The following is a 16113-nucleotide window of genomic DNA, read 5'->3' as shown; positions in this document are numbered from 1 at the left end:
ACACACAGCTTTTCTCCATGCCAGTGGAAAACACGCATGTGTGGTCCAGCCTTGTGCTTTCAATAATTGTTTATTTGCAACCATGGTCAGGAAGTGATGCTGTAGTGTCAGGGAAAATTAACCCAGGCAGAAAAGGGCTTGTGGAGTTGTGCCATGTTTCACACTCCTCTGCTCCTTGCCTGCACACATTTGAGAAAGGAGAGTTTGATTTGGATTGTTAGTGGGTTTTAAATTATTGCAAGATACAAAAAGAAAAATAAAGTTGATCTGGGCAACCACAGCACTTGAATCCTGGACACAGAGGCTTGGGGAAAGCTTTGGATGCCTCTCTCCCTTCTGTTAGCTGCCAGTAGCAAGGCATGCATGTGGTTTACAAGGTGGGGAGAATGCTGAATCCAAGGCAGGGAGGTGCCTCCTGGGGCAGCCTGCAGCAAAAATACTTGGCTGGAGAACAAATACTACCTCAGATCACTGAAAAGGCCGTGAGTTTGTGGACAAGCAGAAGAAACCAGAATAGCCCTTCCTGTAACTCAAAGCCTTTTCCTACCTACTTGACCTAGAGGTGAGAAAAAAAAGAATCCCAAACTGGGATTTAAGGAGAAAGAGAAGACAAAATAATGGTTTATTGAGTGGTGTGATCACTTTCTCCAGTCCCCTCACACAAAACATCCCAGTTCTCAGGAAAGCTTTCACCTCCCTCAGCTACTTTGCCAGCCCTGTGCTTCCCTGTGGCTTGCCCTCCATGTCCCATGCCTCCTTCTGTTGCCTCCCAGTCCAGCACCTGTGTGCTTCTGATACTTCATGGTCACAGCTGTGCTCAACCAGGCAACACACAAAGACTAAAGTTAAGAGTTAAAATCAGTTATCTCACTATCTGGCTGCTCCCTCTTGCCCATAATCAGGCATTCCACCTTGTACGAGGGCCATGCCACAGGAGAATGCATCAATGAGTTTTATAAAGTTTTATCTACATGTTTGGATGGAGAAACATTTACCAGCAGACAGCAAGGTGAACAGAAGTATGAGCTGAGATGGTAGGCTGTGAGATTGTCTCAAGAACTGATGAGCTCTGGAGACACACAGTCTTGATGGCTCCCCAGGAAAGGATGAATTCAGCACACCAAGAGTCAGCCAAATCTGGATAAGGCCACCAGCACACACTAACATCACTCAGAGGTGAGGCAAGGTGGCAATGGGTGCTGCTGCAGATATACACTTAATGAAAGCAGAGACCCTTCAGCAGAATTTCTGAACACCCACCTAAAAGCTGCTACATGACTGAATTAAAGGTATAAGTATTGTTTGTGAACTGTATTTTCCTGGCTTGGTTGCCTTGATATGAGGAAAAAAAGGAATTTGGAACTGTTTCCTTTAGTCCTCTACCTTCACACACAGTTTTTTTCCAATATCAAACCTCTTGCTAATATTAACTTCAAACTTGAATTATGTCCAGTGTCCTCTAATGTCCTTGATCAATGAAGTTTAGTGTTGCTCAAAGGTCAGCTCCTAACACTAAGTTCTGATCTCACTTAAACTTTTCTTCATTTCTAGACAGTTACTCTGTGTTATCCCTATGTGCCCTTTATAGCTGGAACCATCTTGTTCCAAGGTTTTCTAAGTTTCTTGAACAAACCTGGCATCTCTAGTAAGCATTAACCACACACAAACTATCAATTCTAAAATGAAAAAAACCTATGCCAAAAAGAAAACATATTGTTCCTCCAGAGGGATATATTTTATATTGTACATCCAAATTAAACAAACACACTGTAATCACCAGAATGAAACCCCAGAAACAACTCAAAACAACAGCACAGGAAAAATAAACATGAACTCAAGCTCTTTGAAGAACAGGAGGAGAACAATCAGATTTAGATGAGGAATGACTTCTCATTTAATGGCAACATAGAAAGTCGAACTTAAGATGAAATTAAAAAAAAAAATAAAAATACCCTTTTTAAAAACAAGTTCTGAATACTGTTTGCTCCTTTCTTTTCATGCCAAGTCCTTTAGATGATCTAGTGGCCCAAGAATGGATACAGAGATAACCCCAGAGCACTGATTGATGATTCCTGTTCTATTTATGACCTCATTTGGAAGGGACCCCATAATCTCTCCACTTTTAATTAACTATTTTTTTCCTTTAATCAACAGACTAATTCGGAACACCAGGACAAGGCTGAGGCAGGAGTGTCCATTTTTTGTCCTGAGCAGGCTGGTTCATGTTTAGTTCATGTTTATTTATTTTTGGGAAGGGGGTCTGGGCAGGTGCTGTGTACCCCTGTTAGAGGGGATGGTGCAGGTCAGTCCATGGCAGCCCAAGGTGAGGAATCACCTCAGCAGTGTCACTCCAGGACTGGCATCCTCTGCTGTGCACGAGGGGCAAGGACAAAGGTGAAAAGGAATTGCTCACGAGGAGGAAGGGAAGGAACACAGTGTTAGTTTTGATAAGCAATAATAGGAAATGGCCTTTAATGACTTACATTAGTGGATGTAGAGGAGGAAGACACTCAATCACTTGATCTCTTCAAATACATATGCTTTTGTCTAACCATTTTTGCTGGAAAAAATTCTAATTTTGACTAACATGAATCAATTTGAACTTTTCCCCAGTCAAAGACCAGTTCAGAGATAGAACTCCTCTCCCACCTGAAATCCAACTCAATTTCTAATGCAAGGTAATTGGCAACAAATCTTTGACATCTGATTCTTTGAAAATCACAGCACATTTATAAAAGTCAAACAACAGCTGGTGCCTCTGCAGAGCTGAAAAACAGAATATCCTTTAATTCTTCTGTACAAATCAATAATTTATCTTAATCCTTCTGTTTTAAAATAATTGAGATTGGCCATGCCTTTGAAATAAAACCAGGGATTTTCCTGTACTTCCTTTCTTCATAGTCTGATTGTATCAAACTCATTCACTTAAACATCCCCCTAACTTAAACATCCTCTTCCTTCGCAGCAGGCATCAAAACATCTTTTTTTTTGTTGTTTGCTTAGTAATATAGATTTATTGATATGGAGCTTATTTCCTGTCATGTAAGACCATAGTTTTGTCCACAGCGGAGTTTCCAACCATCTTTTAAAGGGCAGCACTCTCCACTATATTCTGTATATTTTAAAATTACAGCCATCCTGCCTAAGCAGATTCACAGGTGCTTCAGAAGTGCCTTGAGATTGAGAAATATGATATTTGCAGTGGATTTAGGATACTCATCATATGAACTAAGATTATATGATTATACAAACTCTGACTATGTGCCTTGCACCTCTCTGGGGAATGTGTCCATCAGTATAGAACCTGATTTTCACGCTGCTGGCAGGAACAGAAAGGAGAGATCAAGTATGTGACCACAGAAATTACTTTTAAATACCCTCAACAGGAATGTGTTGATGTTTATATCTACAGTGTTCTCAGGAGACCTTCAGTTTGAAGGAGTTGTATACATTTGTTTTATCATAATGGGACTTCTATTTTCAAGTGTTACTGATTTACTTATTTTCCACCAAAGGATGCATTAGGTCTAGAAGACCTAAGAACAAAACTGAAAGCATAATGAATGCTTATTGTTATGTCCTAAATGCAAAAGCATAACTTATTTAAGTCAATAGCAAATGTTCTTTATGAAATGGATAGCAATAGAAATGAAAATTTACAAAATTACACACTCTATAAAAGAAGTGGAGCATATTCTACCTGCCCTGGATGTAACTGCAAGTTCTGCATGGAGGAAAATGCTGAAAAGACATCTTTGAAGAACTCCTTTCTGTAGGACATCACTTTCAGGGACTTGCAGTTGAATTTGTTCTCAGCATCTGATCACCCCACTGAATTTGGATTCATATTGCAGTTATTTATAGCCACAAAAAAACAACCAAACTTTGGAGAGGTGTTAAGAAAATATCTGCTGTTTCTTGCACAGGCCTGGAAATAAACTTGTGGGTGCTGAGCAGTGACCCTGCACTGACCACCACAGGAATTGCTTTCCTTTGGGGAAAGAATTGTGTCCAAGAATTTTGAGTGCAGAGATCCTGCTAAAGTTCAATAGCACTTTGAGAAATCCCAGCTGAAATACTTAAAATGCATGGCAAATTTCATGCCTGCCTTTTATGAAGCTATTTCCTGGAAATATTACCCAAAGAACAACGTGATTGTTATTTTCATGGGCACTGCAGATGTTTTGGCTTTGCTGTTATTTTCACAGAGTGAAACACTCAAATCTTTGGGAAATTTCTTGGTAAAATTCAACTACTAGATAAAAATAAAAAGGCCTTGGGGAAATTCATCCATTGTCATCAACCCCTTGGTAGGTGTGTGGGAAATTGTCCAGCCATGCAGTACAAGAAAAGATGAACAAGGCTTCACTACATGATTAGGACTTTCTCTAAAGTCACTATGAAGTTTGAAAGTGCTTCCAACAAGTGTTATATTTAAGAGCAGCTGATCATGGTTTATTTTGTTTTCCAAAAGAACCTTTTTCAAGAAGGTTCTGTGAAACAAGACAGCCTGGTGCTGCTTCCACCCACAGCTGCAGCAAGAACTGGCTGGCAACAGAAAGCAAATGTCCTTACACTCAGTAGCACCTGCACCCCTGACAGAGCTCTTTTCAGAGGTAAATCTCCTGATCACCTCCCTGGTACATTTAGAACTGGATGCCAGAAAAGACAGATAACATGTAACTCAAGCCAGGATAGAACCTGACTGAAAATCAAGGTTGGTAAGAGTTACTTTTTGATTGTTTTGAAATCTGATTCCAATCCAGGGAAGACCAAAGTCCCTTTTTTCAAAGCTCATAGGGAAAAAAAAGTGCCAAAGGCCTCAGAATTGTCCTGGGAGATCTGTGCTGTAGGCAGAGCCAGTATTAATACCTGAGCTGGAGATTTCATGCTACATGCATTATAAATCACTAAGAGCTGCTCTGGCTGCAGACGGCAGGTGGGTAAATTCCTGTACAGCTCCAAGCCACAGTGCCTAGTGTACAGATGAATAAAGGCACTGTGAGACCCATCAGCCAAACCCCCAAAGCAGAGATAAGGTTACACCAAGGCAGAGCACAGGCCCAACACTGAGCAAAGAGTGGTTGTAATTATTTGGGTCCCTCTGAGGTTCAGTTTTCTGTGAGTGCCCATAAAAGTTTGCACTTCATTGCACTTACAATTCAAAGTAGGCGCAGCACTTCAGTTCAGATTTCCTTCATTTGGAAATCTAAAAATGTACTTTAAACCTTGCCTGTTTGAGTGTGTTATATTTCACTCCAAGAGCCTCAAGTTAATTTTCCGAAAGACTGAAAAGCATCAAATTTAGAGAGACAAGTAGAGCTCTGCAAATCAAAAGCTGGAACATTTCATGATGTTGGCACTGCTGCATTCCTGATAAGAAATACAGGAAGCAAAGGCAAAGTCCTTACTTATACTTAGGAAAGAGAGAAAAAAAAAGAAAAGTGCCACAATAATATTACTGAACATCAACGATGAGAAAAGCAAGTTCATGCCAAATCAGGCATTGCCAGCAGAGATAAACCAGTCTCATTTTATCAACTCCAAATGTCACTTCAATGACTTCAGTTTCAGGGAACCATTCACAGTGAAAAAAGATACATACATTTGTATATTTTTCTCAGAGAAGAGCTGATTTTACAGGGGTCCTAACCAAGATTCTGAGGCAGAACTGAGAGGCAGCCTCCCAAAGCCTAAGGAAATGTTAAGAAATTATCATTAGAGAGACAGAGAGATGTCAGCTCCTGGCTGAACAATTTATTTCCTGGTAAGATAAACATTTTGCTACTACATGACAGTATCTTCAAAAGAGTTAACCACCTATAGCTAGCGAGCCCTCAAGAAGGCTAATTAAAGTGCCAAAATGTTATATGTCAGATTTTCCTTTGATCACTATCATGTTTTCTCTTTTCCACAGGTGAGGGCAGTAGGAACTCAGTGTGAGAAATGCTCTAATGCTAGGCAGCATCCAAGCAATAGAAATACATCCTCTGGGGCCATAATTCACTCCTCTTTATCATACCTTCACAGGAAAAATTCACTTAACCGTCAGCAGTCATTTTCTGTTACATAAATTTAGTTTTACTTGTGGTCCCATAAATCACCAGTCCCTGCAAGGAAGCAGCACTCCAGACAGTGCACTGAATTCTGGCATATTCTGCTGGGACAGTGGCACAATAACCACAACAGTGCTTACAAAAATGAGACCAAATCAATCCCTTCCTTTGCTCTTTAGAAACTCACAGTTGTTTAATCTAATCTAATTTACTGAGAGTAAAATATCTTGGTGGGAGGAAGAAACCTCTTCAGGTCAATGCCTGGCAGATAAATTGATGGCACCAATCACAGTGCTCCAGAAAACAGGAAGATTTCTAAATACTCCTGATTCTGTATTTAAGTGAGTCCCTGCTTCACCACCACTCCATATTCCCCTGATCCTGCTCTCTCTTGGCTCTGCCACACAGTTTACACTGCACCTTCCAGCTTCCTTCCCACCAGCTGCAACTCACAGCACCCACTGACCACTGGCAGGTGTTTGCTGTTCAGGTCAGTCCCACTGCTCAGGGACTCCAGGCCATGGTGCCACATGTTTTGGCCATACACAAGCACTGCTGGGGCCAACAGCCCCTGTCCCTTGATATTCCCCCAGCACTGCAGTAGAAATGTGTCCCCTGCACGTGATTCAACACAGAGCTCAGGGGCAGTGAGCGAGCGCTTCCCGTTTCAGCAACAACATCAAAGCTGTTCTACCTTGATTAGAAGCTTCTCAAGAAAAAAGAATTTGCCCCTAAGTGACTTGTTCTAATAAACCTTAATTCTAAAATCTCCCCTCTTGTACAAATTACCTTCAATTAGAAGAGTGATTATTCCCAGATTTTATATAATGCCACCAATGTGGAAGAGGTCAAGATCTCAGTCTCATGGCTGCTGAAAGATGAGCTGAGTATAGTATCTCATGGAAAAGATAAAAGTGTATAATGTGGATTTATTTTTAGAGAGTAAAACGTTTTCAGTTCACATTTCAGAGCCTTTCTCCACATCCAAAAACAACAGAAGGAAATGAGAACTGCTCTCCTCAGTATTCTGCAAAAGCCAACAAAAAGGAGGCCATTGGAAGCTGGACCAGTATCACCAGAAACAGCTGTTTCACAAGCCAGCAGCTCAATGGGCTTAACAAATGAGAATGCCCTGCATGTAACATTTCCTTTATGCAATTCCCCACTGCTTTGAATCCAAATATAAAGACTGAAATCCTGTCTGCTGTGAATAGGGCAAGGATTTCTCTCTAAGCAGAGGATTTTAGATAGCAAGCTGAAGAGGGCTTACTGTATAGAACAAAAGCTGTCTCCTTTGCCTTTTGGAAAAGGATGAAGAAGTTTTATGTAGTGGGTTACCTAGGACCTGACCTGGATGCTCAATGGGAATTGCAATTACTGTAATAGTATTCATTACCTATTGATTCTTTAGCACTGAGTCTGGGTCATCAACCCATTTCCCCCCTTCTGTATCAAACTTACACAATCCAAATGACAATTCAAATAATTATTTTCCTGTGCATGAGGTATTTTAGATTACAGATTGCATATAGAAGTAGTAATGGATTGCAAATGGGAAAAGAAACATTTTATATGTTCTCTTTCTTTCATTTTACAAAGGTGCAGAACTTACTTGAAGTCTGTGTTTCTACTACACAGTATTTAATGAAAATGAAATGTTTGAGCCTGCAGATAATTGATTTACATATTTTTGACAGAGAAAAGCCCAAGGAAAGTAAAGATATTAAATACTCATATTCAGATTTAAGAAGCTACTTAATCAGATATTTAAACAGACCAGAACATTATTATTTTTTTTTTTAAATCAGGAGAGTCTTTATATATAATCACCTGACCACTGCCTGCAGTCAGGAAAGTCTGAATACTTAAGGTCTTAAAGGCTTAAACACTTCTGGGGTCAGGCACATAACTGATATTTTCAAAGCAGAGTTTGCCACCATAAAGGTTATAAAAACAGGTCTGAATTCAGGCCTGCATCATGTGCTGGGAAAGTGGAGGACAATGCTGTAATTAATGTACAAATGTAATGTTTACATGAATTTTTGTCTCCCCCTGCAAATTTCTCATCCAAACAAGGGGAAAAAAGGAAAGGGTAATGTGCCATCAAATGTAACTTTGTGATGGCATCCAACATGTGAGTGACAGAGCAGAACCAGGACTCAGCCCCCAGTTCGAAGTGCTCTATCCTCTGTGCCAAAGGATCCCCCTGATAAATATTGTGGCCACATTCACATGTCTTGAGAGAAAACAAACCCTCACCGAATTTACAGTAAGGCTATTTCATTCCCACTTAACAACAAAAACCTTTTTTCTCTTTTTAGGAGTTTGAAATGCAAAAGTAAAGCTTAGCTCCAGGGCTGTGCCATGGTGAGAGAAAACAGAAATTACAACTCAGGAGGAGTTGACTCACAAATAAGTTGAAAGAAACACATGTGACTTGAGGCATGAGGAGTGTTGTTAAGCAGAAGTGCTACTTGAAATTGAGAATCTTTGAGAAGTTGTCATTTTCTTTGTCTAAAATGTTGTTTGACATTCTTGTCTGAGCATTCAACTAATGTGTTAGGCAATTCTCAGGCATAATAGCAAGGTTTAGGGAAAGGACAAAGTGTGTCAGCTAAATCTTTGAATTCTTTTGGCTTCAGAGAGTAATATCATCTCCTACATGTTACTTGAGAATTGCTTCTGGCATGGAGTTAATACATAGACGGTCCCAAGGCAGGATGAATCTGCTGCCATCCTGGCATGCTGCTGGCAGTGCAAGGCTCTTGGCATGGGTCTGCAGATGAGGCTGCTGTGAACAGCCAGAGTTTCTAAAGGTAGGAGCTCTTTCCATTGGCTCCTCTGGATGGAAAACTCACTGGGGTACATAGAGAAGTCACCCATGGAGGCTGCAGCTGCAAAAAGCTTCTAGTCTTGAATCTAAACTCATGGGAATAAGTCTGCTGGCTATGCTGGAGTTAAATAGGCAGGGAAACCCCTGATTGCCCTGATTGCTGAACTCTGAACCCACTGGAGCTGCCACCAGCCCCACAGGAGTTAACTATAGCATGTATGCTACAGTGTGTGCCATGAACTGTCAGCTCTGCCAAGAAAACCTACCTGGAGAGCATGATATGGTCCTGCCGTCCAGTGCTGACAACTATGTGAGAATATAAAACCTCCCATGCCAATCTCATTTCATTCTGACTCTTCTAGAAGAAAAGCTCAACTACACACTGAAGGAAAATATCCCATGTGTTAAGATGTCACCATTAGGAGTGCTTTCAGAGCTTTGGATCTGCTGACAGGACAGTCCCTGCACAGCAGGGGCCAGCAGGTGAGCACAATGTCTGAGTGAACATGGGTGTGACTCTGCCAGTTCAGCAGGAGGCAAGGCAGCTCAGCTTCATCTGCCACTAATCTGGGTAACACTGTGCAGAAAAAATGAGAACTATAAAGAGATGCGGGGAGTTGATTCTCCTTGGAGCAAAGACATGATAATGCAGCACTCTAGGAGCTGAATTCTCCACAGTATTCTGGCAGCAGGATCAGAGACAATACTGTTCAGCAGGAGCAGCCTCTCTAGTTAAGGATGATACACTGCTACCTCAGGTTCAACAAAGCACATACAAGCAACCTTTAGCCTTAGCTGTACACTCCAATTCTATTCATTAAATGTACAGCAGGACACAAAACCACACAGCCTTAAGTCAGCAAGTAAAAAAAAATTAAAAGCATGACACAACCCTTTCCACAGTGGTAACAACTTTTTCCCTGTGCAATCTTTACTCAGTTTATCTCATACACATTTGCTGTTCAGTTGAAACAAGGTTCTGGATAGAAATTCCTATAAATGTTTCCAGTCTTGCATCCTTAAACCAACTCCTGCCACGCTGGGCTGTCTTTCAGGGTACACAGCCTGCGTTGGCACCATGGCCCTTGTATGCAGCTGCAGCATGCAACACAGAGCATCTTACCTGGACATGGCCAGAATTCATGCAACCAACACAATGGGCTGGGGAACGAGCAAAGCTTAGGTGAGGGCTTAAAATAAAGCATGGGCTCAAGTACTGCACTAAGTCAGGGCCTTTTAGCAGGAATGATAAATGTGAAAAACACAGAAAGTAAGACAGGTCCATGCGGATTGAAGACTTCTCAAACATCGGGCAAAGTATTTGCATACATTACAGTGGCCTTTGGATTGTGAGGCTTAGCACTTTTCTAAAGCACATTATTGGACAAAAAAGTTAAATCATGGGGACATGCATTCAAGATAAATACAACAGATGGTAATTTATTTGCAATGATTATATTTCTGAGTCCAGCTTTAAAAACAGTGTCTGCACTGAACCTTACCTGTGAACTTTACAACCAAAGCTTGGACTTTGATTTTGTGAAGACACCCTTCGACCTTGTCTGAGTGGCAGCATAATGAAAGCTCTGACAAATATGTATATCTATAAAGGCATGGGAGAATTCAGCTTTTTTCAAGTTACATGTGATTTCAAAACAATGTGTGAAGAAAATATAGGCATTCTCTCAGGGGATATGACAAACTCCATCAGTGTAGCTAAGGTAATTATTAACTGCCCATTTTCTCCTAAATCAACTGCTAATTCAGTAGAAGAGCAGAGCTGGAGGTGTCAGGGTGACAAATTCAAGTGAGGCATCCTAGTGGAGCTGGGGATCTGGACTCAGACTGTCTGACAAGTAAAATGACAAGTATGTAAGTGCTGACAGTGTGCAGCATTCCAACAGAACCCAGCGTGCCTCAGGGCCATCCATATGCTTCAGCATATGTCTGTGAGGAGAGGGGTCCACAATCACAGTCTCTGCAAATGGGAGGTCTCCCAGGCTCTCAAGATAGCAGCCAGGATCCCAGTGTTGCTGCATTAATTGGTGGCTAAGTACCTGCATTCCCTCCAACAAACAACTGCCTTCAGCTCAGAGGGAAATATGTAACATAAGCAGCTGTTTGCTCATTCACAAGCTGGATCTCACACAACAAGATTTACTAGGCAAGAAAAGGTTGTTCTGGGCTCTTCCTTCAGAGCCAATTGAACCTCTGTGCATTAACCACAAACAGCAGCAGTAACAGACATGTTATTGTGGAGAAGAGCAGTACTGACAAGCACACAGAAACAGACTGGGTTTTAATAACCTGGTGAAGGGGAATACCAGTTTCAGCTCACTCAGCAGAAGACAGGTTGCCTTCTTTTGCCTTCTATTCTATTTTCACTTACATTCTTCTGGGGACAATTACCTGCCAGGTATTTCCCCATTTCAGTCCTACCTTATCACTGTCCACTGTGTTCTGTGATGTCCTGGAGGCAATGGAAATGGTGTCAGGTTGACTGCTGCCATCCCCTTGGCTGTCTGCATCATCTATTCCATCTCTGCAAGAGAGGTGATTGGGAATCAATGACATTCCTTAACAGCACCAGCGAGCACAACGTGAGAGGTGGAGTTGAGGAGTGCTGAGTCAGCAGGACAGAGCTGGATTGTGCTAAAATTACCCCTCTGAGGCAGCTCATGATGCTATAGAGCTCTTGCAATTTGGAATGATGTCACCCTCAGCCATAGGGTTTGGATTTACACATAATCCCAACATTTGTTTAAATTTCTTCAGGAATTTAATACTAAGCCATAAAGATGCTATCCAAATATAGATAAAGACAGTACAGAGCTCTACCTATTTACCTCACTGAGGTTGCCTAACACATTTTCTTCCCTTTGGCTGTACAGATACAATTATCTTAAATGTTTATTGGTCTTTCAAAGTAAATACTTAAATAATACAAATTCTATACTTAGGGACAAAGAAAAAATATGTCGCCATTCTGTACAAGAAAACTTTTGTATTGGAGCATGTTCTTAGAGGAAATGTCTGGATCTCCACTTTGCTACAGGTCTCCTGGGTGACTCGCTTATTTATGCTTTGATGTGTCTGTGACACAGCCTGAAGTAAAAGAGGGATAAAATTTAATGAGGAAATGAAGATGCTCAAATTACAGGTGGCCTTTGGGAATGCCACAACAGAAAAACAATTCATGATTTCTATTTGATCCAGGATTGAAAAAATTGACAAAAAATATTTAATATTACTTGACAGGCTGAAACAAGTTTGTATTAGATGATGAAATGCAGATTATTCACTATGTATTCTTCAATGCATTGTTAGGATCAACTATGATTTTGATTGCCAAACAAATAAATGTACCAAACAAGGAAAAAAATCTGGTTTTACTCAAATATGAAGAAGTAGAATCTACTTTAGGAAAGAACTATAACCTTGGACTCTGAAGAATTTTTACTGGTTTTCTCTATACTTTGGAGCATAAAATGAAAGCTCTTTGTACGTGTATCATAAAAAACATTTCTAGCTACTTTTGCCAAGACAACATAAAAAAGGCAGAGACAATGAAAACGGCTTTGACTACAGTAAAAACCAGTAAAAAGTCCACAAACACCACATTGCTGTGGATTGGGAACACACTAGTAATTTGCTGTTGTGGGGAAGGACTGAAGTTACCTTCTGCTGTTGTTTCTCTGCTTTGCTGGTGTCTTGGGGAGCTGAATGGGCTCTTTCAGAGCTCCTTTCAGATGAATGATCCTTTCTTGAATAACTTCCCGGATATTTTTGATCCATTCCTGTTTTGTTTCAATGCTGGACGCCTAAAGTTTCACAAGGCAGAAGGACAGAGACTTTATCATGTTCTCCTGTGCAGAGGAGACATGGCCAGCTGATGAATGTCATGATTAACTGTTTGTCCTCTCTGCTGCACTGCAGCAGCTGCTGGAGTCCCTGGTAACCCCAGGGAACTGAGAGCACTCTGACCAGACCTACTTGGCAAGCAACAGCAAAGCAGCTAAGCTCTGGATAAATCCATTTAATGCTAGCAATACAGCATGCTCTGCAGAGGGGAAACAGGTTATCAGTGCACAGCTGGGAATTCCTTAGACAAAACAACTACAACATGGATTCTTCAGCAGAGACTCACTTGACAGAACAGGCTGTCAGCTCTGGAGGTGTGTGGAAGGGGTTGGTTGTTGATAAGCCCAGTGGCAAAGGACTAAGGGAATTACACCTCCCAGCCAAACACCCTGAGACCTGCCCTGTGTCAGTGAGCAGCTGCTCAACCCAGGCTGCCAGAGGAGATGCAATTCCAGCAAGGCTGCAGGACTGTCCCAGGTGCTACTGAGGCCTTAGAGCTCAGCGGCTCCTGCTGCAGGCATGACCCCACAGGCAGATGGGGAAGCCATGTGAATATGAGGAGGGAAGAAACTCACCTTTCATTCAGAGCTCCCAAGGCCTGAACTAGAAGTGCTAAAGGCAAAGAAAACAAACAGAGAAGACTTACTTTCAGCACTGTTTTATTGTCTGAGGATGGTGTTCGTCCAGACCACAAAGCAAATTTGCAGGGATCTCCTTCAACGTGTTCAGTGACTCCCAGTTCTGAGGTCTAATGTGGAGGAGAGATGATGAAAGATTTCATATAAATGAAGCTTCATGAGTCCAGAAAACTTTGGACTGGTAGGAAAAAGTGGGGAGGCTGGGTTGGGTAGGGGAACAGGATCTTTGTTTGCTACACACAGATGAAAGGAACAGAAAAGCACTGGGGTGGCAGGGAAGTGAATGGCTGGAGTGATCCTGCTTGCATTTCCCCCCACCCTTCACATCTCACTACCTTAAACCTCTCCAGACTCACTGCAGCTGACTTCCAGGTGGGTCCTGCAGGACTCAGGGCCAGCCCTTCAGGGGCAAAAGTATCCCCAACCCAGCAGGGGACACATGAGCCACCAAAACACCCCTTCTACCTACAAGAAACACAACACCCAGAATATTTTCTTTGTGCCACACCTACCAGTAACTTGTTCTTGTAAACATATTTTGTGTGTCCTGAAGAATCTTTGATCTCTTTGCTAAACACCAAAGAGATTTCAAAGAGAAACAAATGCCTCTCACGGCCTTTCCGAATGAGAGACTTGGGATCCCACACTTGGAAGGAATCCTGAAGAATCAGCTCTCCCTGGACATCAAGGTTCTCATCAAACCCTAAAGCCACAGAATACAATCACTTGTATTTATTATTGAGAAAAGCAATTCACAGAAACACCAAAGTCAAGGCTTGAAATAAAAGGGTCTTTGCCCCAGTGATAATATTTTTCTATTTTTTTCCTACTGCAGTAATGTAATTACTTCACTGGAGGTCAAATATATCATGTGTTAAGTGAGGCTGCTGCTTAAGTCTTGTAATAGTTACTCAAAAATAATATTATGAAGGTTTCAGTGATGGTTACTGTACACAGAACTGCATTGCAAGAAATCCTATGCACTTCATTACAAATTCAGTTTGCCCTCCTGCAATTTTAATCACCTGAGCTTATTGAACTGCCCAGCTACTGGCACTAGTTCTTTTTTTCACTTGTTTTAGTATTCTGCTTGTTTCTTGGTTTTCCTCAAGCCAGGCTGGAAATTTTATTTTCCAAGGCCAAGAAAATGTGTGAGACACAATAAAGCATCTCAGTCCAGAATAAAATTTTTACATTTCAGAAATACTGCACACAATAATAAGCCAATAAAAGACTTCACTTTGTGCCAAACTTTTTTTCCCCTGTAGTTTGAAAATATTTTTTTACTGCTTTTTTAAAAAATCGTTGGCATAACTATGCTAACATTTTTAAACACAAGCTGTTTTGTCTCAGAAAAGCAGAACTTTTGAAATGTTGAAACAGTATTATGAAATGTTTTCATCCAATAATTTTTACAGCTGTCAGCAGCTAAACTGATATTGCTTCACAATTTTTTTTGTTTAATGGAGAAGGAATGTTTTAGCTAAATATATATAGATACACATACATTGCATATGTATATACATACATACACATATGTACATATATATGTATATATATATATATATATATATATATATGTACACACAAAAGATACAGATCAATACCTCCCCTCCCCCCCCCCAAAATTCCTAGCCAGCTTTATTATTTCAAGACTTTTGGAGAAATATCATAAAGGAGCCAGAAGGTAGCTAAAAATTATCATGAAATTACAGTATTGCTACAGTCAACCTCTATTAATTTCCACCCCAAGTTACCAACAAACTTCATTTCCCAGCAGTCCCTGCCCACCTTCCAGCATGCTGACGTGCATGGCATCGTTGGCCTTCTTTGGGACACTGAGCATCACTTCCAGACCATCCTTCAGCTCCCCTTTGCCCTCCTCACAGCAGGTCAGCAGTTCCTAAGGAGCAAAGCAGACACCATGAACAAATCTGATCCACGTGCTGCCCTCACACCCAGCTGTGCCACCTGGTCCCTGCAAGCTGCTTCAGAGACAGGAGAAAGCTCAACTGCAGCAAACCCCACTGTGGATGCTCACAAATAGTGGGGGGTCAAATAGGAATAGCTATAAAGATAAAACAAGGTGGTCTTAAGGGAGATTGTGCCCTTGGAAGATTTCTGGGGACTTTGCTTACAGGTCATGAAGCTGCTCCCTTTAAGCAGAAGGTAACTCATGAACCTGTGAACTTGCTCTGCACAAGCTGCTCTGTGCAGCTCACTGAGGTACCTTCAGCAGGAGTTGGTATTTTGTGATCCTCTGGACAGGCTTGATTAAATAAGAAGAGATGGAGTTGGCCAGCCCATGTCTTTGCTGGATTTCCTAGAAGGGATAAAAACAGCAGTCAGCCATGGAAGACTGTTAACCCCCTGCCAGACAGAACCACCCCTAACTAAATTTAGTGCTGCATCCCTGAATTCTATGTTTAGATTTTTAACCCTATTTAAGCTCACATTACATAAATGTGGTTTCAGTGAGACAATACACAGCAGAGTCCCCCTAAGGCCACTTAAACTGCAGGGTCCCTCTGCAAGTCAAGCTAAAGCTCTGCTGAGTAAACAGGCCCTGATTTAAGTATGACTTACCTGTCATGTCATCTGGTTTCTCCTAGCTATAAAGGCTGAAAGCAGAGTCTTAACATTCAATTAAAATGAAGTGACATTAAATTAAATTGCATGAGCGGGGTGTAATTTAGCTGTCTAAACATAGGCATCGAGTCCCATT

The 16113-nt window shown here is 41.3% G+C and overlaps 1 protein-coding gene across 1 annotated transcript in view; it reads right to left on the bottom strand.

Moving 5' to 3' along the window:
- KALRN (kalirin RhoGEF kinase) overlaps window positions 1-16113 on the bottom strand; it is a 466558-nt gene that overhangs the window by 118838 nt on the left and 331607 nt on the right. Inside the window, exons 28-33 of the mRNA XM_058809387.1 lie at window positions 15619-15711; window positions 15180-15291; window positions 13901-14091; window positions 13397-13498; window positions 12568-12710; window positions 11329-11431 (exon numbers count right to left, since the gene is read on the bottom strand). Of these exons, the coding sequence (XP_058665370.1) occupies window positions 11329-11431; window positions 12568-12710; window positions 13397-13498; window positions 13901-14091; window positions 15180-15291; window positions 15619-15711 (744 nt within the window). The remainder of the gene's footprint in view (window positions 1-11328; window positions 11432-12567; window positions 12711-13396; window positions 13499-13900; window positions 14092-15179; window positions 15292-15618; window positions 15712-16113) is intronic.

The sequence above is a fragment of the Ammospiza caudacuta genome, chromosome 8, assembly GCF_027887145.1.
Source record: "Ammospiza caudacuta isolate bAmmCau1 chromosome 8, bAmmCau1.pri, whole genome shotgun sequence".
NCBI lineage: Eukaryota > Metazoa > Chordata > Aves > Passeriformes > Passerellidae > Ammospiza > Ammospiza caudacuta.
This window is presented reverse-complemented; position numbering and strand designations above follow the sequence as displayed.